We start from the raw sequence: 23,064 nt of genomic DNA, 5'->3' as shown, positions 1-23,064 counted from the left end.
TGATTCCGAGCAAATATTGGGGGAGCAAGTCTTCCCAGGGATCAAGTCTCCTCAATCTCCCCTACTTAACGCGATTTTCTTTTTACTTACAGATATTTCCCTAACAAGCCCAGGTTAATCATCATCAAAAAAAATGTTTTTACAGTTCGCTGTTTATGTGTCGTGTCCATATTTTTCGTAATAATTTTCGTAGTAGTTTTATTTTTTTTTTATGGAAAGATGTGACTTTTTAGAGAAAAATCGTTCCCGTTTGCAAAATAAAACCACCGTTTGTTATTCCGATCGTTCAAGGACACCACAAGGTCCTCTAGTAACGGTTTTGTTTTGGGTTGAGCCGTTGGACTGCAATCATAGTCACGGCAAGCATATTTAAAGAAAACACGTTTTACAAAAATTGTTATAACTTTGGTAATTAGGGGCCATCCATAAACCACGTGATCACTATGGGGGGGGGGGGGGGTCTGCCGAAAGACCACGAAAAGCCACGGAGGGGGGTGGGGAGGTTGTCACCAAACCACGTGGTTTTTTTTTATTTGGTGTTTTATTTTTCCTGTCTGATCCAAAAGCATAAAATCAATTTTTATTCAACTGACTATGCTGATTATTCCTGTCCACAGCACGAAAAATTATGCTGTCCATCTAGAGCCCGTACGAACAAACCACCTGTATCTTAGAAAGAAAAATAACATAGGGAAAGGTCGAGCTTTGACAATAAAGACGTTTAGTGCACTTTACCTTCCGTCAGTCGCGCGGTTGGCTACCACAGCTAATGCAGAGTATTAAAAGCGAGATTTTTTCAACGTGTTGTACAAAATATAGGTTGATGAGAAAATTCAAAGAAACTTTTTCTTTTATTTTGAATACTTTTCTGCTTTTTTCTCATAAATTTTGAAAGTTGCCTGTTTACAAGGTCAGGTACAAGTTCCAGTTTGCCTAAAATTCTATGTCACATATTTCTCTTCTAGCAGAAACAAAATAATATTATTTGAATTCAGGAAAGGAAAAGTTCGAGTGATTTTATTGACGATAAACACAATTCAATTATTATGATACCACTAAACATCACCTTCACCAGCTAACGTGGCTGATCACCAAATCAGACTAAAATTCCGGAAAAAATGACCACGTGGTTTATGGACAGCCCCTTAGTACTATTTTTTCTGTTCTCAAGCTGATTTTGATATTGTAGAATGTACGACGTAAAAATAAATAAAAACAAATAGTCTATATTTTTACATATATTCAAACTTTTGCTTATTTTCACGCACCTCTACATATAAAACCCATAAACCCATATAAAATACAGTTCATACTTGAATTACAAAAAAAAATACATTAAATCCTGGGAATTAATGTTCATTGGTGCAAAGATGCTGATGAGTCTGTACTTGAAGAGTTAACCCCTCACTTTCAACACGCAGATTCACTTATTGTTCGGGTTCAAGAATTTGGCGATTTACTCATGTGGATACAATTAAATTTACATTATTCAAACGGTTAGCATTTGGTTCATATTAACCAATTACCCACACCAACTATAGCTTTACAGTTCATTTGGATTTCATATGCGAAATCACTTTGAATAAAATTATTTTGAATGCATACCGACAAATATGTAAATATCAAGTCACTCTAGCTTTGAATGTCCATTTTCCCACAACATCAACGCTACCATACTGACCACGCCAATAGAAACAACACGCAAGTTAACCAAAAAAAAAAAAAATGGAAAGCCCTTCCATTTCATCAGAACAAAATTGTCTGCTGTATACGATTGTTTCAATTGCTTTTGGCACAAGTCAAAAAGCAATACAAGATCAAAATTGATGACCCGTGTTGTGCGAATGAATCCAATAACAATCGTGAGTAACACCGCTCATAACCGTCATTTGATTTCTCTAATGCTCTTGATAAGCGTTCCATAAGACCCGTAACGGTTCTGTCTGCAACAGATCGCACATTTGGAACGAAAGTAATCAGTAATAATGATAAGTATCCAATCAGAGTTCATGAAAAAAATCCAAGCTTCCTCCATGCGGAAATCTCAGGGTCGTTCTGCCAACGAATTTGGCTCATTTCTTGCTAGCACTGGCTATCAATGCAATTGATGTTTGCTTTTTCAACACATTCAGTAGTGCGGGGTAACAACGAATATTTTCTCCTACCTTTGATCGATAGTTCTTTTGTCTTTTTTTTTAATTTCGAAACAAATATTGGCCCAATTCGTACATGAGTTTTTCATAATTATTTTTTATTGACTTTTTGCGGTGAATCTAATACTACTCAACGTCCAGTTTTTAAACGACTAGAATCTTGGTAATCCTAGACAAGCAACAAGATCATAATTTTCAATTAACGCAACGTACAGATGAATACATTATTGGTCAGATTATAAAAAACACAGCTCATGTCAAATTTGAATTTACGGCGTTTATATGCTGGACCAATGCTTTAACAACTAAGCTACCGAGCCAATCAATTACATGGCTTTGTAGGGATCTATGACGAGAGGTCGAAGGTCAAAAGGTCAGTGGTCAGAAGGTCGATGGTCAAAATGTCAAAAGAAAAAAGGTCGAGGGGTAAAAAGGTTGAAATGTCGAAACATAAAACAAATACTAGGACAAAAGGTCGAAAGGTCAAAACAAAATGTCGAATAAACAGAAAGTACAAAAGGCGAATAAACAGAAATTAAAAATAACTGAATTGACAGTATAATTTGTAAGAATGACCAATTTTTAATCTTCCATGACGCGCGCCTGTTGTATGCCCAAACTGCACCGTGCTCGCGCAGTATGCGATGAGCGAGTGAAAATTATTTGCTTTTAAAACAGTTTTTCTATCTTACAGGCATTACCAACTAGTGTGCAAAAGAAGTATAAGCATGGGTCAGAAAAAGACATTTCACTTCTGTACACTTTTTGAGTTCCATTTTGGCCTCATATCAACTGTGCAAAATTTCAGCTCGATCGAAAAAGCTACATTTTAGCGCCAGCCGTTTAGGGGCTGTTCATAAACCACGTAGACCAAAATTTGACTTTCTCAGAAATATACTTTTGTCCATACAAAAATGTTAAAATTTATATGGAGCGTAGACTTTGGCTAGCAAACCAAACCAACCCTCCCCCACCCAAAAATTCTACATGGTTTATGAACGGCCCCTTATATTTTCATAAGATTTATGTACTATGGGAAAAGTCACTTTTCCGAAGCAAAATCGCCACAGGTTGCCACTTAACTCTTAAAAATAAATCGATGAATGATTTCTGTTGGAAATTCTACGAGGAATCAACCCTGCAAACCGATCTAAGGCTTGTGAAAAAAGTTAGTGACTGGTCGAATGGAATGGCATCGCTGTTTAACATGTAAGGAATAACGAGGAGAGGTGGAATCTCTCAGCAGGAGTCTAAACAGCTGACATTTCTGCAATATTTCTCTGAATTACAAATTAAAGATTTTCTTGTATGGAATGTTGTGGAATGAAATGTGGAATGTTAGTGCGAGGGCGGTCGAATTCTAAAAAATTAAAACGCTCTCACGCACATGTAATATTAAATTTTACATGTGCGTGAGAGCGTTTTAATTTTTTAGAATTCGACCGCCCTCGCACCACTATGCGGTATGAAGCTCGCATTCAACATTCCATACAAGAAAATCTTTAATTTGTTTAAATTTGTTTAATTTTTTTGTCAGCTTTCTAAACATGCCAACTGTCTAAATTCATAATTTCCGATCATTTCATCGAAATTTGAATTTTTGATAACCTTTGGAACACCGTGGTTTATGGCCTTAATACAAAAACTGCAATGTTTATTCACAGCTATGCCAGTGCCCCATGCTTTAATAAACGCACGAACTGTGGTAGTTGCTTTGAGCACTTTGTTCGTAGACATACGAAGTAGCCTAAAATAGTTATCTTTTGATATTCTTGAATAAATAACCCGTTTTTGAGTCAAAATTGAACTAAAACTATAGTAGAATCTGCACGCCAGCGAGAGGGTGTTGTGATTTTATAAGCCTAAGACCTGTTCAGTGCTTTCGATTGGTGTATGATTTACTTTGTGAAAACTTACGATAGATTTCGTGATTACCATATGTTTTTGAGGGTTTTGAATAAAAGGGTTTTGGCTGGCTTTTGTTCAGCAACGCATAACTGTGTACTGAGAGCAAGCTGTAAATTTATAAACTGATGGGAAAATGTGTGCAATATGACGGGGTCCTTTTGCTATAGGTTATATGATGTAACATTTTTCAACTGTGTAGGTTAGTATGAGTTGTTAAACTTTTGTCTAATTAATTACTGTTGTTGTGCTTTTCCTCGTAAGTTCGTAGTTATGACTGATAGTGTAGATGCATTTGGTTCAAGTTTTACTGCAAAACTGTGATGAAAATTCCGGGAGAGTTATCATTTTCCTCTGCTGCTATTTAATATTAATTATAACCCTACACAATCACGCAACAAGATACTGCTACCTTGTTTCAGTTCATTCTACCCCATCGTTATACTTGGTTTTCCACCTCTCATCTCGCATGATGAGCTCATCGTATGAAAAGAAGCAGCTGGGATCAAACACGGAAACATATGTTATGTCTTCGAGGAAATATGTGTGCGCGATGGTGGAGGGAAATTCCATCGTCTCCAGTCATGCAAGCGATGCTGTGCTATGTCATCGCATGACGCTCTTTTTGCCCGAAAGTTTGTGGAAATCTCAACCCTTGATTTGCTGAAATCAAGACACCTACAAAAAGACAAGCGGAACGGATTGCACGATAGTTGCCTTAACATTGTTATTACTTTTGTGGTTCCATGCCTTGCAGCTTTGTACAACTTAGGAATGTGCACATTGTTCTTCAAATTGACACATTTACAAATTAAGGGGGAGTTTCACTCAGCCATTTGGGTGCTGAACTCAACTCACTGGCGTGCAGAAGGTTGAGCCGTATGTGATACAAGATTATAAAAGATAACGACAAGATTTTAAAAGACAGGACATTTTAAACCATTGAGTCATTGCCATTGGTGTACAAAATTGCAGATAACTTTTGATGGGATATAGAGAGACTAGTATTTTTTTTATGCATGATGCAGATTTTTTGGGTGCATCCCTGGAGAAGATAATGGTAGGATTTTTTTAAGAGGTCCCGAGCGAAATATCTGAAGATATCACTAGAGGACTTTCTGAATCCATCCCTGGAAGTGTTCCCGGAGTTTTTCTCGAATTCCTAGAGGGATTCTTGGAAGAATTTCTGAAAGTATACCTGGAGGAATTCCAAAAGGAATCTCTGGAAAAATTCCTGGAGCAATCCCTGGAAAAACTCTTGAAGGGATTACTGGAGGATTTGCTGGAGGAATTCCCAGAAGAATTCCGGGAGGAATCCCTGGAGAAATTAAAAAAAAATCTCGTGAGGTATTCCTCGAAGAAATCCTAGAGGCATTTCTGGAGGACTTCCTGGAGGGATTTGTGCAGTAATTTCTGAAGAAATTTTTTGAGAAATCCCTGGAGGGTATAACGAAGGAATTCATGAAGCAATTCCTGGAGGAATCTTTAGAGGAAATCCTCTAGGGATTCCACCAGGAATTCCTCCCAAAACTCATCCAGAAATTATGACCAGCATTTATCCAGGTATCCCTGCACAAATTCCTTCAGAGATTCGTCCAAGAATTCTTTCAGGAATTGCACCAGGATTTTTGACAAGAATTCCGCCAAAAATTTATCCATTTGGCAAACGAAGTTCGTTCCCTTGAAAATGCTTAGATTTTGCAAGGATATTGTTCAACCGACTGGCTTCACGCAAACTGGAAACATTTATTCAAAGGTTTTTCCAGCCAGATCGTTCAGCAGACCGAAGAGCTTTCTGGTAGGCCTTGCGAGCCGACCAAAAAGCCTCAGATCCAGCCGAACGTCGTCTGTTCCAACCCCTTTCTATACTGTTTCCTGAGATTCGCTAGATCAGAGTTCCACGCTTCCTCTCTAGCAGATACCATAAAGGTTGGGCGGTTTCCTATGTTAAGTAATCCAAAAGCTGCAGTACATAAGTATTAGTATGGGACACGCTTGTATGGAAAAAATAAATCCTCGCTCCAGTCGACTTTTTAGATCCCATTTAGGTCCCATATGAACTGTACAAAATTTCAGCGCAATCGGTGAAACTATAATTTAGCGCAAGCGGTTCAAAGTTTACATAGGATTTACTATGGGAAAAGTTACACTTTTAAACAAAAAATCCCAGAGGTCGCCCCTTGTCTCCTTAATTCAAATCGATCAATGCTTCTTGTAGAAAAGTCATTTATGAAACTTTCCTTCGAAGACCGCAAAGCAATTGGATGCTTGTGGAAAAAGTTATTGATTTATTACCGATTAGTGATCCGACGAACGGCTTTTTGTTTTGTTTTATCAGCAGCACTGTAGCTGCTGCCTTGGCTGCTGCTGTTTCTGGGGGTGGTGATGCCACCCGCCACCCCATGCAGCAGCGGCAGCAGCAGTGCTGCTGAAAAAACAAAACAAAAAGCCGTTCGACGGATCACTAATCGGTAATAAATCAATAACTTTTTCCACACGCATCCAATTGTTTTGCGGTCTTCGAAGGAAAGTTTCATAAAGGATTTTTCTACAAGAAGCGTTGATTGATTTGAATTAATGAGACAAGGGACGACCTCTGGGATTTTTTATCTGAAATTGTAACTTTTCCCATAGTAAATACTATGTAAACTTTGAACCGCTTGCGCTAAATTATAGTTTCACCGATTGCGCTGAAATTTTGTACAGTTCATATGGGACCTAAATGGAATCGAAAAAGTCAACTGGAGCGAGAATTTGATGTATGTCCCATACTAATAAGTATTCCATCAAACGAGCCTCTCAAATTGAAAGTAGCAAACACCGAATTCCCAAGGTTTCCTAGATAGAAATTCCCCTTAGGAAAATAAGGTTCTTTGCCTAAAGTCACTTGAGCTATACTATTTTGCATGAGTCTGCAAAGATTGATCGTTGCTGTTCGTTTGTGCTGAAGATTGATCTGAGCTATCCTAACCGTAGCCACTGCCCAAACTAGGCAAGATTAAACTCTCAACAATCACAGCACAAAAAAGAACAGCAACAATAAAGTCAGTTCGGTATCGATTTGAATGCGCCAATGACGAGGATACACAGAATACACTGTGTAAAATGCATGATGCGAAACCATATAGGTGAAAATTTAAACTAATTAACCCGTATCGGCCTGAGTCAGCGCATATGAACTAAAAATGTCGTCGTTCAGCGAATACATAACGGATTTGAATATTTTTTTGACAGTACACTCGTACATATGTCTAGTTTGTAAAAGTGGACAGAGAACGTCGGAATGGTCCCTATGGCCGGAGTTATTCCGGTGGGTCACTGGGTCAGATTCGTATAAAAAGGGCTGTTTTCGGTACACAGAGTGTTTTCCATTATGATTCGCTATTAAACTCACTCTATTTTCACTAAAACTCATACCTCTGCAACCAAACATTGTTTCCACACAGTTTTTGACCGTTTAGGAACTACCGGATGTGGCCACCGGACATAATCTCCGGAGGAACCTGCCACATACTGTATACTGGGGTACACAGCCATAACCCATTTTTTGCAGCTCTATGTATTGACTTTAGCGGTATAGTGTCTAAGAAGAATTTGTTCTATATACTGAACTCTTTATTTTGGGATTTTCACTTTTGTGATTAATCCACCTAAAAGTGCGACAGAAATTCACTTTTTTTAAAAACTACGATAGAGTGTTGGAGTCTTCTGCAAAATTGTAGAAAAATGTATTTTTGGATAGTTTGCCGAACAAACTATTACCATATTTGCTTAATTACAAGATATATGTGTCGTTTTTTGTGAACGACCCCTCAAAATAGTTTTTTCGTTATATCTTTTTCTGGGGATTTTTGGTAATTTTCGTGTGTTCTACAAAGTTGTTCTTTGTTATGAAATACACCTCCTTCTGCTTTTTTATCATTGGAATAACGCTCCAGGTGGAACAGAGCCTGCATCTCAACTTACGTAAATAGATTTTCTTAATGATTCCTTGGAGAAATCCCTGGTGGAATCATGGAACGAATATCATAGAAATACCTGGAATGATAATAGGTCTCCTCCAAAATTTATTGGAGGAATTCCCTTGCAATAACAACCACTAGCGTAGGCAGCCTTTTCTTTTTTTCAATTATTCTTTTTGATAAATACTAAGAAAAGCGGGACGAAGGAGAGGGAAATTCCTACAAAAGTGCTGCTGTGAATCCTCCAGATATTTCTTTAAAATTTCTTGCTGTGATTCCTTCAGAGATTTCCAGTAGTATTTCAAGCGAAATTCCTAAAGAGAGAAATCTGGAAAAATCATAGGAAATATCTATAGAAATTCTTGGAGAAATCACAGAACGGATTTGTATATGATAACGTGGACATACTTCTGGAGCAATCTCAGCAAGAATTTCAGCATTTCAGTAGGAATTCCTTGAGACGTTATCCAAAGATTTCCTCATTTTCCCAAGAGTTCTTCTTGATATTTTCAGCGAATTTCTCCAAGTGTTCCTTCAGGAATTTCTATAGGGAATCTTCTACCGTGATTCTGCGTGTTGTTCTCAAAGTTCTGTGCCAAAGTTATCCTGAATCAGATACAGGAGAAAATAGACGCAACTCTCCGGCGGCAGCAAGAGGGTTCCGTGCCGGAAGATCTTGTGCAAGTGGAAGAGCAGGTTAACGAATTCCAAGAGTCCCTCTTTTTGGTGTTCATTGAGTACAAAAAGCTTTCGATCGTCTGAGCCACGAAAATCTGTGGGGCGCCTTGAGACGCAAACCAGTTTCGAATAAAATCGTCAACCTCATGGAAGCGCAGTACGAGGCTTTTACATGCAGAGTCCTGCATAACGGAGCTTTGTCGGACCCCATCCGGGTAGTTTGGTACTAGCACCGCTATCGTAATCGACGAGATCATGGTGGGGGCGATTGACCGTGTACCAAATCGTAGGCTAGTTTGGCAGTCCATTGCAATGGTGCATACTAGACTAACGACGCTCTAACATGCAGAATAAGCTGGATGACCAGACCGAACGCTCCTCTACGGCGGGTGTACCATCAACGTCAGCAAGACCAAATCGTTGGCTATCAACACGGATCAAAACGGCTACGACTGCTTTTCTGAATCTACGAAATATATGGACATCCAATCAGATCAGTCAACGCATCAAAACTAGAATTTTCAATTACAACGTGAAATCTATGTTGTTGTATGCCAGCGAAACGTGGTGCGTGTCAGCAGAGACGATACAAAAGCTACAGATTTTCATCAACCGATGTCTGTGGTTTATAATTCGGGCCTGGTGGCCTCACAACTGGATTTCGAGTACTGAGCTCTATCGACGATGTCGTTGGGAACCGATATCAACAGAAATTCGAGAACGTAAATGGAGGAAGTCGACCACACACCACGAAAGAACGGAGACGAAATCTGCAAGCAAGCGTTGGATTGGAATCCAGCAGGACATCGCAGCAGAGACAGACCCAGGGGCCCGTGGCAACGAAACCTCAACAAGGAAATCTAAGAAGGCGACCCTGACCTGGGCCCAGGTCAAGGCTGAAGCCAGCAGCAGCCCAGGATGGAGATCTTTTACGTTGGCCTTATGTACCCCTAGAGGTGCTTAGGATACATGAGTGAGTGAGTGAGTGATTCCTGCAGAAGTTCCTTCTGTGATTGCTACAGGGATGTTTAAAAGGTACCTCCAAAAATTCACCATGGAGATTACTCAAGAATGCGTGCTGAGTTTCCGCCAAGATTACTTCATATGATTCCTACAGAAATTTCTTTCGAAATTATCAAATAATTTCTTCACAAACTCATCCAGGGTTTTTTTTTGCCGAATTCCTCTAGTGATTTTTCTCTGAATTTCTCTTCGTATTCTGGAAATCCTCTTCAAATTTCTTTGAGAATTCCTGTTGAAAGTGTTCCTGAAATGGTACTGTGGTTTTTCCAGGATTTCGTGGTGGCATTGCTACAAGAAGTGTTGCTGGAATTCTTCATGCAATTCCTGCTTGAAATACTTCAGGAGGATTCCCAAGAGCAAAAACTGCAGAAATATCATCTAGAAGTGCTTGAGAATTCTCAGCAAGAATACTTGGAGAAATCCTGGTAGAAGTTCATGAATGAATCCGTGCAGGAATTTCTAAGGTTATTCCGATAGAAATTATTGGAGGAATCCTTGGGAAAATCCCTAAAAGGATGACCGGAGCAATTTGCGGAGGAATGTTTGGAGAAATCCATGGTGAAATTCCAGAAATTTCCAAGAGAACCCATCAGACATTTCTAGAAGAATTACAAGAGGATTTCTCATATAATTTTGGGAAGCCTGGCTGGGGTGTCTCTGAAAACTCTTCCTGGGATTCCTCAAGGGAATCTCTCTAAATTTCTGCTATGAATCCTTCAGAGAATTATTGAAAGATAACTCTAGGAATTTCTTATTGTATTCCAGTAATTTCTGCTGAGATTCCTTCAGGAACTCCTTCTGATTTTTTTTTTAATTCTTGATAAATTTCATGCATTTTGAGCATCTCCAATTATTACTGTCCAGAATCTTCCAGGAATTCCTGAATGATTTCCTGCAGCTGGGAAACTCAGAAAAAAATCTGGAGGATTCCAGTCTGAAATTCATAGAAGAATCCCAGCAGCAGTCCAGTAGCAACCCCAGCAGTAGTTCCCAAAATAATCTGAAGAGGATTATTAGTAGGAGGACTTAGTTTCTATAGTAATCAATACTGGTATCGCTGGAGGAATCCCAGCAAGAATTTTTAGTGAAAATGCCAGAACAGTTTTTGGAAGTATCCTTGCAAAATCTGCAGGAGCAATCTGAAGAATAAATTATAAAGGAATCATTGGAACTACAGGCGGAATTTATGAAGGAATTTCGAGAGTAATTTCTGAAAGTATCTATAGAGAAATCACTGGAAGAACTATTGCAGGATTTTTTAGAAAAAACCGTGGAGGAATTCATGAAAAAAAAAACTTGGAGAAATCACTTGACAAATCACAGGAAGAATTCCTGGAGGAACTTCAAGTGGACTCCCTGGAAGAATCCTGGATGATATCAGTAATCCCAGTAGCAATACCTAGATGAACCCAACAGGCATTCCGGAGACAATCCAAGAGAAATTTATGAAAACATTATCTTGGAATTCTTCAACAAATTCCTGATGGGATTATTTAAAATATTCTTCTTGGGATTGCTTCAAAGGTGTCTGCAATAGTTCCTTTACATATCCTTACAAGGATTCCTCCAGAGATTTGTCTAAGGGGTCCTATAGAAAATGCTCTTGCTATGTCTCCAGAGATTTCTTCAAGAATTCCTTCAGGACTATGTCTTAGAATAGCAACAGATATTACTACTAGGACTTCTCCAGAAATTACTGCTGGAATTTCTCAAGCATTTTCAGCTGAAAGAACTCTAGAATGATCTGTAGCGAGAGATACCTGCGTAATCTCAGCAAAATTTCCTGATGGTGTCTACCAGAAATTTATAAATAAATCCCAGCAATATTCCTGAAGTGATACCAGTAAGACAGAGACAGATGGAAGAGGGGGATTAGCCCTCTCCTTCATTCCGCTTTTCTTAGTATTTATCAAAAAGAATAATTGAAAAAAAAGAAAAGGCTGCCTACGCTAGTGGTTGTTATTGCAAGGGGAATTCCTTCAATAAATTCTGGAGGAGACCTATTATAATTCCAGGTATTTCTATGATATTCGTTCCATGATTCCACCAGGGATTTCTCCAAGGAATCATTAAGAAAATCTATTTACGTAAGTTGAGATGCAGGCTCTGTTCCACCTGGAGCGTTATTCCAATGATAAAAAAGCAGAAGGAGGTGTATTTCATAACAAAGAACAACTTTGTAGAACACACGAAAATTACCAAAAATCCCCAGAAAAAGATATAACGAAAAAACTATTTTGAGGGGTCGTTCACAAAAAACGGCACATATATCTTGTAATTAAGCAAATATGGTAATTTGTTCGGCAAACTATCCAACAATACATTTTTCTACAATTTTGCAGAAGACTCCAACACTCTATCGTCATTTTTGAAAAAAAGTGAATTTCTGTCGCACTTTTAGGTGGATTAATCACAAAAGTGAAAATTCCAAAAAAAAAGAGTTCAGTATATAGAACAAATTCTTCTTAGACACTATACCGCTAAAGTCAATACATAGAGCTGCAAAAAATGGGTTATGGCTGTGTACCCCAGTATACAGTATGTGGCAGGTTCCTCCGGAGATTATGTCCGGTGGCCACATCCGGTAGTTCCTAAACGGTTAAAAAATGTGTGGAAACAATGTATGGTTGCAGAGGTATAAGTTTTAGTGAAAATAGAGTGAGTTTAATAGCGAATCATAATGGAAAACACTCTGTGTACCGAAAACAGCCCTTTTTATACGAATCTGACCCAGTGACCCACCGGAATAACTCCGGCCATAGGGACCATTCCGACGTTCTCTGTCCACTTTTACAAACTAGACATATGTACGAGTGTACTGTCAAAAAATTATTCAAATCCGTTATGTATTCGCTGAACGGCGACATTTTTAGTTCATATGCGCTGACTCAGGCCGATACGGGTTAATAACATAATTCCATTTAAACATTTAAACTAATTAATAACAATAATTCCGCCCTTATTGAGCCTCAAGTATGAGATTGAAGAGGGGCAGCTGATTGTCTCGGAGAAACACAAGGTCCACCGCGCTATGGAGCCATCTACAAATTACGTAACACTCTAGGGGGAAGGGGGAGTATGGCCGAGCGTTACGGCTCATACAAAAATTTTCGGGTTTTCATACAAAAAAAAACGTTACGGAGGGAGAGGGGGTCGAAAAATGTCGATTTTAGCGTTACGTAATATGTGGATGCTGCCTATTGCTCGGGTTAGTGCAGTAAGGGCAAAATACTGCAGAGGGTACCCTGGTACTTAACAGGCTCCGTTTGCGATTAGGTTTTTATTAGCACCCCCTAACCATTCATTCCTAGGCACGGTAAGCATGAAGCCGCATAACACCTTTAATTAGGGGTCACCTGGTTAGTGCACTCCTACCACTGAAACAGGCGGTCCGTAGTGCTACTCTTAGCCAGTTGAACCAACCGCTACCGACACTAGGAAGCTATATAGGCTGATCGGGAAAAGAAGTTAATATTGGTGATCGAATTTATACGGGCCCGAAAAGTCGAGAAAATGTTTAAGGTGGCGATTCTGTGAAAGTCCTCTCCAAAAATGTAAGGAAATGCATTTGGTTAATCAAATTGATGGGCCCCCATTAGTTAGAGCCACAACCATTTTTGCGGACCGCTCGATTTTGGTCAATCGTTGGCTAATTTAAAACGTTATAGCTCGAAAGTTTTTTTTTTCCAGAAACCACTTCAAAACGAAATGTTGTTGAAAAGAGAAAATGTATAGAGGTACTACCAAAACTTTATTTTCACCATGTTTGCAATCACCGTTTTTCAATTTTTTACGGAAATAAAAAGTTGGGACATTAAAATACAACATATCAAATTATAGATACATTTTTTCTTATCAAAAGTTATCTGCACATTTGTATTTCAGATCACCCCTCTCCCTTACTCCTCGTAGACTTTATTCCATACAAAAAAAAATGTATTGAGCGAATATATACTTTGGCCAACCCCTATAAACATCTAAGTGGTTAATGATTGCCCCCCTTTTCCTTCAAAACATGCTTTGAATCCGGTTCAAATAATTTTGATGTGATAAGGGTGCACAACATAAAAATTAACTTCAAAAAAAGCATCTTGATGTATTGAAAAACAATCGAAACATTCAGGCGGGCGTAAAGTGGGAAGCACCGTATAATAGGAGTCCCAACTGTAGGAGATTCAGTTGTACAATGCTTTCTGATGAGTGATTCATACAGAAAAGAGGGATGAGAATTTGTTACTTTTCATTTCACGAGTAACGAGGGCAAAACTTTTTCACCGGTATCATGCATTCAAAGTGTAGGTATAGATGTTAGATAAGTGAAGAACTCCGCACATTATTGTTTCCCAAATTCCAACAAGCGGTACGCCTCTTCCTTTGTGCTTGTTTTATTTTTTAACGAATAGTTTTTATTGCTATTAGTGGTGGTCTACCACTTACATTCATATCCTTTTATCCCATGTTACTCCTGTTGAAATCATGCATTTAAGTGGTTATTTGACATTGACATCCGACTTTTCCGACAGTTTGTCTCATGGCTTAAGCATCCTTCGAAGTGGACTTACAGACTTTACAAGATTGGCGTCATTGATTTGGCTCCTTTCCAAGATATCAACACACGCCTGTGATGCACAAGGAGTAAGTTGTCTCGCTTTCACAGTTGCAGATAATTTCTTTTATGTTCATTATACAGGGTAACAGTCGTGATATGGCAACAGTGGCACGGCATAACAAAACGAAATTGTATACATATTTTAATCATTATCCATATTTGTCAATGCAATTTGAATAAAAATTGACGGTGTGAAAAAGTGAGCATTAACGTTTTTGAAATTGAGTGAAAAATCATTTTACTTTTCAAATTATTCCAGCATTTCTTTCGCATTAGCTAACTGAGTGACTGGAATACCTGTAACAATCGGACATTCTTATATTTTTTGGCTTGTGGATCATTTTGAAAAAAGTGCTTTTTTAATTGTGGAACATTTGCCATACTTAATTGAGCCTTAACACTTGTTTGAGTTGAAAACATGTTATTATTTCCTCGAAAGTATTTCAAGTACAATACCCTATTTGGTGCGTTTCCTTAACGAGTTGCCTTTATGTCTTTCACAATCTTTCTTGCAGGACGTATCCATACATACGACACTTGCCGACAGATGCAATCTAAACCACTGTACTGTTAGTGAATACTGTAGAATGAAGCAAAAGAAGGCTGCAGCATAAGAGGCAAAAAGAGACAATAATGTAATTGAATTCAACGAGCAAACTCTAGTGCTGATGCTTATGGTACAACAGCGCCACCATGTTGGAGGAAAAAATGAACGTGACAGAAATAGGTCAGCTAGTGATGAACGATTCCGAGGCATCCAGTGGGGGCACGGCCGAAAACTCTACAGTTCGCGAACTTCTTTATTGTGGGCAAGGACTGGACGACTTCCACACAAGGTAAGTAGTTGAATTGACATTCGCAAGTAAATCACGTAGAGTGATGCAATTTTATCATACCTATCTTTTGTGTCGTAGCTTTGAACCCAACGTGTTGTAATGTCGTTTGAACGTGAATTAGAGTTATAAAACAACGCAAACGCTTTCAGAAAGCTGCGTGTTTCAAACTTTCAATATTATGCGTCTAAAACTTTCAAATATTTAGTTTAGTTTAGTTTAGTTCATAACCTGTTAATTTAATTTGAAAAAATGTATTTCGTTATATATTGTTTGATTAAAAAACAATGAGTTATGAGATTCAAATTGTTTGAGCTACAGTTGTGTTCATAAAAATAACAGCGAAACCTGATTTCCATACTAAGTGGCCAATTTTGACATGCTGTAACTTTGATCTCCTGTGATCGATTGAGCTGAAAATTTGACAGCAAACTGCAAATATGGAGAATTTTGTTAATCTGAAAATCTGAACGTTTTCGTAGCAATCAGTGGTGTAACTTTTCTCACATCAGGAGAACCCCAACTAACAATCACTCATTTAACAAGCACCTATATGACGAATTAATTTAGCATGATGCTGAATAACATTTGGATAATTTTCAGGCATAACCTTTGTTTGGGGTTTGTTTGGAGGGTTTGGAGAAAGTACAAGGACCATAAGCGTTTAACAAATATATAGTTAAGCTGTTATTCAGCTTCAGCAAAAAATATTAAAAATAAATTAAAAGTAAACACTTTCAATTTCCACGAGAGTTTATGATTGGTACTTATGCTATGAACAACTATGTATTATGATATAATAACTATACATAAATTTACCTTAATCAAGTGTACTGGAAAGGCTATATGTTCACTCCAAAAATGTTGGCATAAAGCATCCTTCCAAAAGCCAGGTAGGCAAACCAGCAAAAATTCATTTGAATTCCCGATGAAAATAGTCAATTTCTGGTTTTTGCGTGCTTGTAACTAACGTTTTCTGGTGATTTTGTTATTAGCCATGTGTTGCCATAGAAATTGTGCATGGAGGTTAGCATGGCTCAAAATACCACATGTCAAAAAGTTCGATGGGCCCCTTCTTGTTTTGTTCTATATGACGCCACGATGCTTCGGTCAAATTTGAAGTTTGTATGGAAGCTTATATGGGAAAACATGGTTATTTGTTTTTATTTCCTCGAAGGTTAAATTGCCAAATATTTGACCAAAAAAAAAAAAAAACAATGCTCAAACATCATTTATTGATTTTTTTAGGATTTTTTTTCTTGAATTTATTCTTTGTCAGGTGTTTGGCCCTGTGTACTTATAACCTAAATTAATTCAACTCGAACGTGAAAAATAATGTTTAATATCTGTTGTTTGTTTCTCATCGTAGTAACGTAGGTTGTCCCGAGCAGAAGTAAATATTAACAGCATAATAACTGTATAATGGAATCAGTAATTTTTATGCTATTAACATATCTTATTATGTTATAAACTTGTCTGTCATAAGCAGCAAAATAACAAAAATCATAACAAAAAATGTTCCTGGAAGACCATGTTAATAACATGTTTTGTTATATACAATAACAACTTAATAACAATAAATCTTTCAGTGAATTGGAAAACTTGTTATTTTTGTGTTATAGTGTATCACATATTTGTACATTTTCAATAGTAGAACAATAACAAAACTTGGTCTACAACAAAGTATATTATTGGAATGTTATTTAGTGGATAACAAAATAAGATTACCCAATAAAACATGTTATAAGAAAGTAATACTTTGATAAGTTAATAATAACAAATTATGATGTAAAAGCAGGCTATGTGATTCTGTTGTTATGAATTTGATATTCTCCTCTGCTCGGGGTTATACATGTTTTATGTCAACTTCTTTATGTTTGGTGTTGGTAGTTTGCCCCTGTGGCCTTCCGCACGAGTTTATGCTGGCCTGTTTGCTTACATGGGGGCTTTGGCGCTTGAGCGGAGTTGCGCCGCTTAAGTGACAGAGCTTTCTGTGAGAGTGGGTGGGCTTGGATTCGTGCAGATGCCTATTGATACCGGGTGTCTATTTGTCTTACAGCTCTTTTTATCCAGGAGCTGATAAGGAATCCAATAGTTACGTCGGCTGTGGTGAATACTGAGCGATCACTTGACGCGAGTGATCTATTGCTTGCTTCCCGCGTGAAGTAAACAATGGCCAGCTAGTTCTCTTGTTCACATCGGTCGTAGTATATATTGAGCGATCACTTGCTTGTTCAGACATGTCGGTTGTGGTAAATATTGAGTGATCACTTGACGCTAGTGGTCTATTGTTTGCTTTCCGCGTAAAGCAAACGATGTGACGGTAGCCTGCATGGCAGGAACAAATATCAAAAGGTCATATTATTTATCAAAGTGAATCCTGACTCAACGATACCAACCCTACTAACATACACTCCTTCCTGCAGCCTTTGGTGAAGTTGCAGCGGTAAACGCGGTCCTTCACTTGTACTAATATTCCTTCCCTCTTCCGACCTGACTGCTAGGACGTGGCCGGCGCCGCTATTGTACTGTAAAAGAGAATCTCTAAAGCGTGCACTGCACAGTGAGAATGTTGACCACTCCTAGTCAATTATTCAGTTGATTCATTGCGCAACTGTCATTGGTTCGGGTCAATCAAGGAGTCGCATAGAGATGTGCAGTCAGTATAAGCTAAGCTAAGAAAACATGCTTTTTTCCATTTTTCTTATGAGAAGCACTAGTTTTCTTAAATCACATAACCGATTGTAGATAACTATAGCTTTACATGTGCTGAAAAACTTTGTCGAAGACCGCAAAGTCGTCCAGAACTGCTGAGAAAAGATGGTACCTGTATACATCTGGTGGTGATTAACATTCAACATGAAAAGGAAAACCAATAGCAATACAATCTCATTGAATGGGCAGGTGTTATCTAGGATATAGCTTTTTCAACAAGCGTCTGATCACGTTGCGGTCTTCGACAAAGTTTTTCGGTGTATCCTAGACTATAATTCTATTGAATCGATTACGCGGTTTAAGAAAAAAATTGTGCCCCTCACGAGAAAAATGCAAACTTCAAACGAGTTTATCACCTCTCAAATGTTAACGGTTTGAGCTGAAAATTTGACCAGAGCATCGGGGCGTCACATTGAACGAAATAAGAAGGGGATCCATCGAACTTTTTGACACGTGTTTTTTTATACAAGTTTGAGCCACCCTAATGGAGGTGCATGGTTGTTATAGCCTTTGCAGCCCAAGTTAAGTGACATCTTACCCCCTACTAGATAGGCTTTTTGTGTCATTTCTGTTGTACAACAAGCATTCAAAAACGCTTAAAATCAACGAAAATAGTTCATACTGGTGAATGTTTCCTCTGAAGTTTCCAGCAACAATTGTTTAGTTGCTATTAACACGTGATTAAGTTGAATCGTGTATGCATAGTATTTTAAGTATTCTCAATTTAGTTGAAAATCGGAGTTTTCGACTAGCGAAGTTGGATTTTTCTTCAAATCCATGCGTCGAACCTAACTTCGGCAGTGGTGCACTGTAGAGTAAACCTGGCTATACAGCGCACCACTTTCGAAGTTAGGTCCGACGCACGGATTTGGAGAAAAATCCAACTTCGCTAGTCAAAAATTCCGGGTTTCACCTGCACGGAGAATATATTAGGACATGAATTCAACCTTGGTGTAAAATGTCGTTAAGAAATGAAAAAAAAAAAAAACACTTGTAAGGCATAGGCTATTTAATCGGTGGCTTAGATGGAAAAGCATTTGTCTAACGTATAATGGTCGTGAGTTCAAATCTCACCTGAGCTATGGATTTTTTGTTATTTCACGGAACTACCTGTTTGCTGAATTTTACGTATACGAAGTACAACATGTTTTGTTCGCATGTCTGGGCGTGACAAGGCATTCAAAATGAGAAAAAGTGATCGGACAGCGGTACCCCTATGATGTACATGCGTTTTTAATAAAATTGTTGCTAATTTGGTTGAAATTACCCCATATATTGTAGTTCAGATAACGGATTATTTTATGAAAAACCTCTAGTGCTGTTCCAGAAAAGTGAAAACTTACTGAACTATGTTTTAACTGTTACACATCTTTTTTGTGCTTGGAGCATGCTAAACAATAAAACCACAAGAAATCACCTAAACTAGGTTAATAATGTACAAAAACGATTCACAAATTTTGACAATTAAAAACTTTTGATGAAATAGGGTGACGATGGGTATTCTCGGCAGGTTTGTTCTCTTCGTCATGGGGTTTTTTTGTCGGCCAAATTTCCTGAAATTTGGGCATATAATTCAGCAGGAAGGATTTGAGGCCAACTCTGAGTTCAACAGCTTTCAAAAACCCCCCAAGACGAAGAGAACAAAACTGCCGAAAATACACAATTTCCCCTATATGATTTTTTAAATGAATTCACGGTTTGATGAATTCGCTGCATTTTTTATCGTTCAACGAAACTGACAAAAATTTGATGATGGTTCGTTTTGCCAAGGATTACCTCTCTCTATCCAAACTTCCTAACATTAAATTTCTTTCCAATCAATTTTTCCAAGCACGCGTGAGTTTGATTGTATCCTTCCCGTGTTGTGTCGTACCATTATAAAATGATAAGGTACATCGGGGCAAGTTGAAACGGGTGGGGCAAGATGAAACGCGAAGTTTTGAAATAAAATTCAATACAATTTGGAAATTTATTCTTCGCTAAAAGATTGTTTGAATCAAAAACTATGTGTTATGGCAATAAAATTGCTTCTCATCGTATGAAAACGTTATATTAACCCGCTGTTTCATCTTGCCCCACCCGTTTCAACTTGCCCCGGTGTACCTTAGCAAGAATGAGCCTTTTTGCTTGTCATGATGTTTCCGATAAATTGTCGTTCGAATCTTTTAACACTCTAAAAGAAAATGTTCTTGTTGCTTTTATAAAACCATTCAATAATGGTATCACCGCATGCCGAGATTGGGAAAGAGAGTTTCGGGCAAATAACTGATATTGAAAATCAATATCAAAGATGAGAATGCACAGGGATTTCCTCATAGGAGCGTTACATTTTATAGCATATATAGCATATAGTCTCCAACGACTGCGATTCCGGCACCCGAACGATTCGGACCGATTGCAATTTTCGTCACGGCAGCGTTATCTCTGTGTTGGGAAATAGAAATTTATTCTTATTTGCATTGGAATAACCGTCTATACGGAACGTTGATAAAACGTGGTTTGGTGGATTGTCACTTGGCATACATGTACGTATATATGAACCGCGTGTGTGCTACTAGTTGAACTAAAAGACTGTTGTAAAACTCCAATAGGAGAAAGCTTTCAAGAAATGATAGATATGGTTATCATCTCTTGAAATCGGAGAAAGTGGTTTTGAAATACTTGCATAATAAGTGGCAAAGTCTCTGTTATGGATACATTATTGCTATTACTATTACAGAAAACCCAATAATTCGATAACATTGCCATGCTTTGCAATAACGCATATCCCAAGATAGCCGAAAATTTGAGTTTCCTATTAATTGAGAGCTTTTGCGTTACCCTACAAAATGTAGTTGAATAAAACCCCAATTAAGCTCACTTTATTTGTTTCAAACTTAATTTACGCTCCTTGAGGTTCTAGGTATTCCGGAACAAGTGATATAACATAAAGTTGTTTCTCAAATTGTCCATCTCAAGAAGCACTACCACCAGCAGTGTTGCAAAATTTATTAGGCTCAAACATTATATTCCAAATTTATTTTTATTTTTCAAAATTGAAAAACTGGACTGGTATTCAGATTCTCGGATCAGTTCAATTAGCAAATAGAGCTATCATCGTTAGAATAAAAGGACATTTTTTCACTGGCGACTGATTTATAAGCTGTTCTTCCTAGTTACATCAATACAGAATGGATTGGTGATCAATCTATCAATTCTATATGGTGTTATTCCTTCATGAAAAAATTTACTGTTCTTTTGACTTATACTGTTACAAGCTATTTGTTAAATTGTTTTCCGGGAAATGTCTTTCTGGAAAGTAATTTTCCGGGAAATGCCATAAAATCGACATGTTACGAATAAAAGATTATGACAATATGTAACCAACGACAAATAGTTCCACCTTGACCAACATGTCGCCTAGGTTTCTCAGTTTTGATTCCGTTTATCATTTGATTAATGCCATACAATATACTCAGTACTCCATGTACCGTTTTTCCATCTCCGAATCGGATTGAGTCTGTGTGTTCAGAAAGCGTTTTTACTATGAATAAAATATCCCTTTTTCCGTTTCCGTGCAAGTGCCTCACAGTTTCATGCTGGGATTTTTCTACGTGATGTTCTTCAATATGCAGTGGTTTACAAGACCATTTTATCACTCTTGCTACGCATAATCAGACAGCAGACATTGATTCGGTTAGAGGACACCAATGGCAATGTATACACAGCGCTGGCACCGAATAGTAAGTACGCGATTGAGTAAGTTTAATGGAAAAAGACAGGCTGCGACACGTGACCGGTATGGAAAAACCTCGGTGGTTTATTTCGTTCAGCATTGCGTACATAGATAAATAACAGACCAAGCATGGAATATCGTAGACAGTGTCTGTACAAACTTTGTAGACATTTATCAAGTGGATGCAAACTGCGTACAACATAAAAATGGTTTGATCTATATTCCATGTCATGGATAAATTTTGTCTATTTTTGAGTTATGAGTGCGTTTTTTTTTTCACACAAATGTGAAAGTACGTATTTTTGCGTGTAAGCTTCCCATATATGGATGATAAATAGAGAAGCTGTGTAAATTTGACCCTTCGTGACTACGTTTAATCGAATTTAGGATATTGGATCCGTTCCATTATATATGGTTCATATGCGTTCATAACAGCTGGCGCTTCATAGATAGGCTTTGATTGAAAGCAACACATCATCACGTGACGTGCATGAAGTAAGATAGCACAGCAATCATTGGAGCCTCTTTGAAGAAGTGAATCTTTGGTCAAAATACATGTCTGTCACTTGAACCCGTACACTTATTTGTCGTACTTCATATTATTAATCTTGTTTATCATATCTTTACTTGCTGGGTTTGGGTTCACAACGGTTTGGCTTCTACGATGATTGGAAAACCCTTCTGCACTAGAATTACTTATGCGTCAAGTAGCCTTGAACGTTAAAAGAAAGGCGTATATTTGAGCTCCAGGTGTTATGCAGCTACAGTAATTTAATCACGAAGATCTAATAAGCCATTCTCGTGAAAATGATGATGGTCGTTCAAATATATGATTCATATTCTGTAACGATTTTTTTTTATCTAATTCATTTTTTTAAGACTCAATCGCGCATAACGCTTAACGGAGCCGATATTTATGAAATATTGATAATATACAGACTTATTTTTATGTACAACAGTAGTAAAGAATGGAGCCAAGGTACTAGTGGCAGCTCGAGAAATCCAGCGAATTTGAATGTTTTGCGAATGGCATAGATATTATTGCTAGGAATTTGGAACGGTGGCAGAACTGTGTACATCCACTTGATACGTAGAACAGTAAAGTTCAGACTGATGGTTGACGCGCCGAAATCATAGAGCATGCTGGCAGGCGGAACCGCCAACACTGAAATGAGTTATAGAGCCCGTTTTACCCCAGTTCCCCCTTGTTTGAGTATTTCTGTTATGTCACGACATCTATTATCATTCTGATGAATATTTCGCTGGGATATCATTGCCCAAATCCATGGTCCACTGCACGAATTTATGCTGGCCTGCTTACCCTCACAGAAAATTTGACGCTTGGGCGGTGCCAGCACCGCTCAAACGTCAAATTTCGTGTGGGAGTGAGCAGGCCACTATAAATTCGTGCAATAATCCATTGAGTAACGTTACACAGAAGACGTTATTAAAATGTAGTATTTTAAAAGTA

At 38.0% G+C, this 23,064-nt stretch overlaps 1 protein-coding gene across 2 annotated transcripts in view; it reads left to right on the top strand.

Moving 5' to 3' along the window:
• Positions 1–23,064, top strand: part of LOC109416504 (G-protein coupled receptor dmsr-1) — a 76,725-nt gene that overhangs the window by 31,524 nt on the left and 22,137 nt on the right. For both annotated transcript variants that reach the window (XM_029873028.2, XM_029873027.2), the window contains one exon: positions 14,846–15,166. In XM_029873028.2, the coding sequence (XP_029728888.1) occupies positions 15,024–15,166 (143 nt within the window). In that variant the 5' untranslated portion in view covers positions 14,846–15,023. The remainder of the gene's footprint in view (positions 1–14,845; positions 15,167–23,064) is intronic.

This window comes from Aedes albopictus, chromosome 2 (assembly GCF_035046485.1).
Source record: "Aedes albopictus strain Foshan chromosome 2, AalbF5, whole genome shotgun sequence".
NCBI classification, from domain to species: Eukaryota; Metazoa; Arthropoda; class Insecta; order Diptera; family Culicidae; genus Aedes; species Aedes albopictus.
Note: the sequence above shows the minus strand (reverse complement) of the source record. Positions and strands in the feature narration are given on the sequence as shown.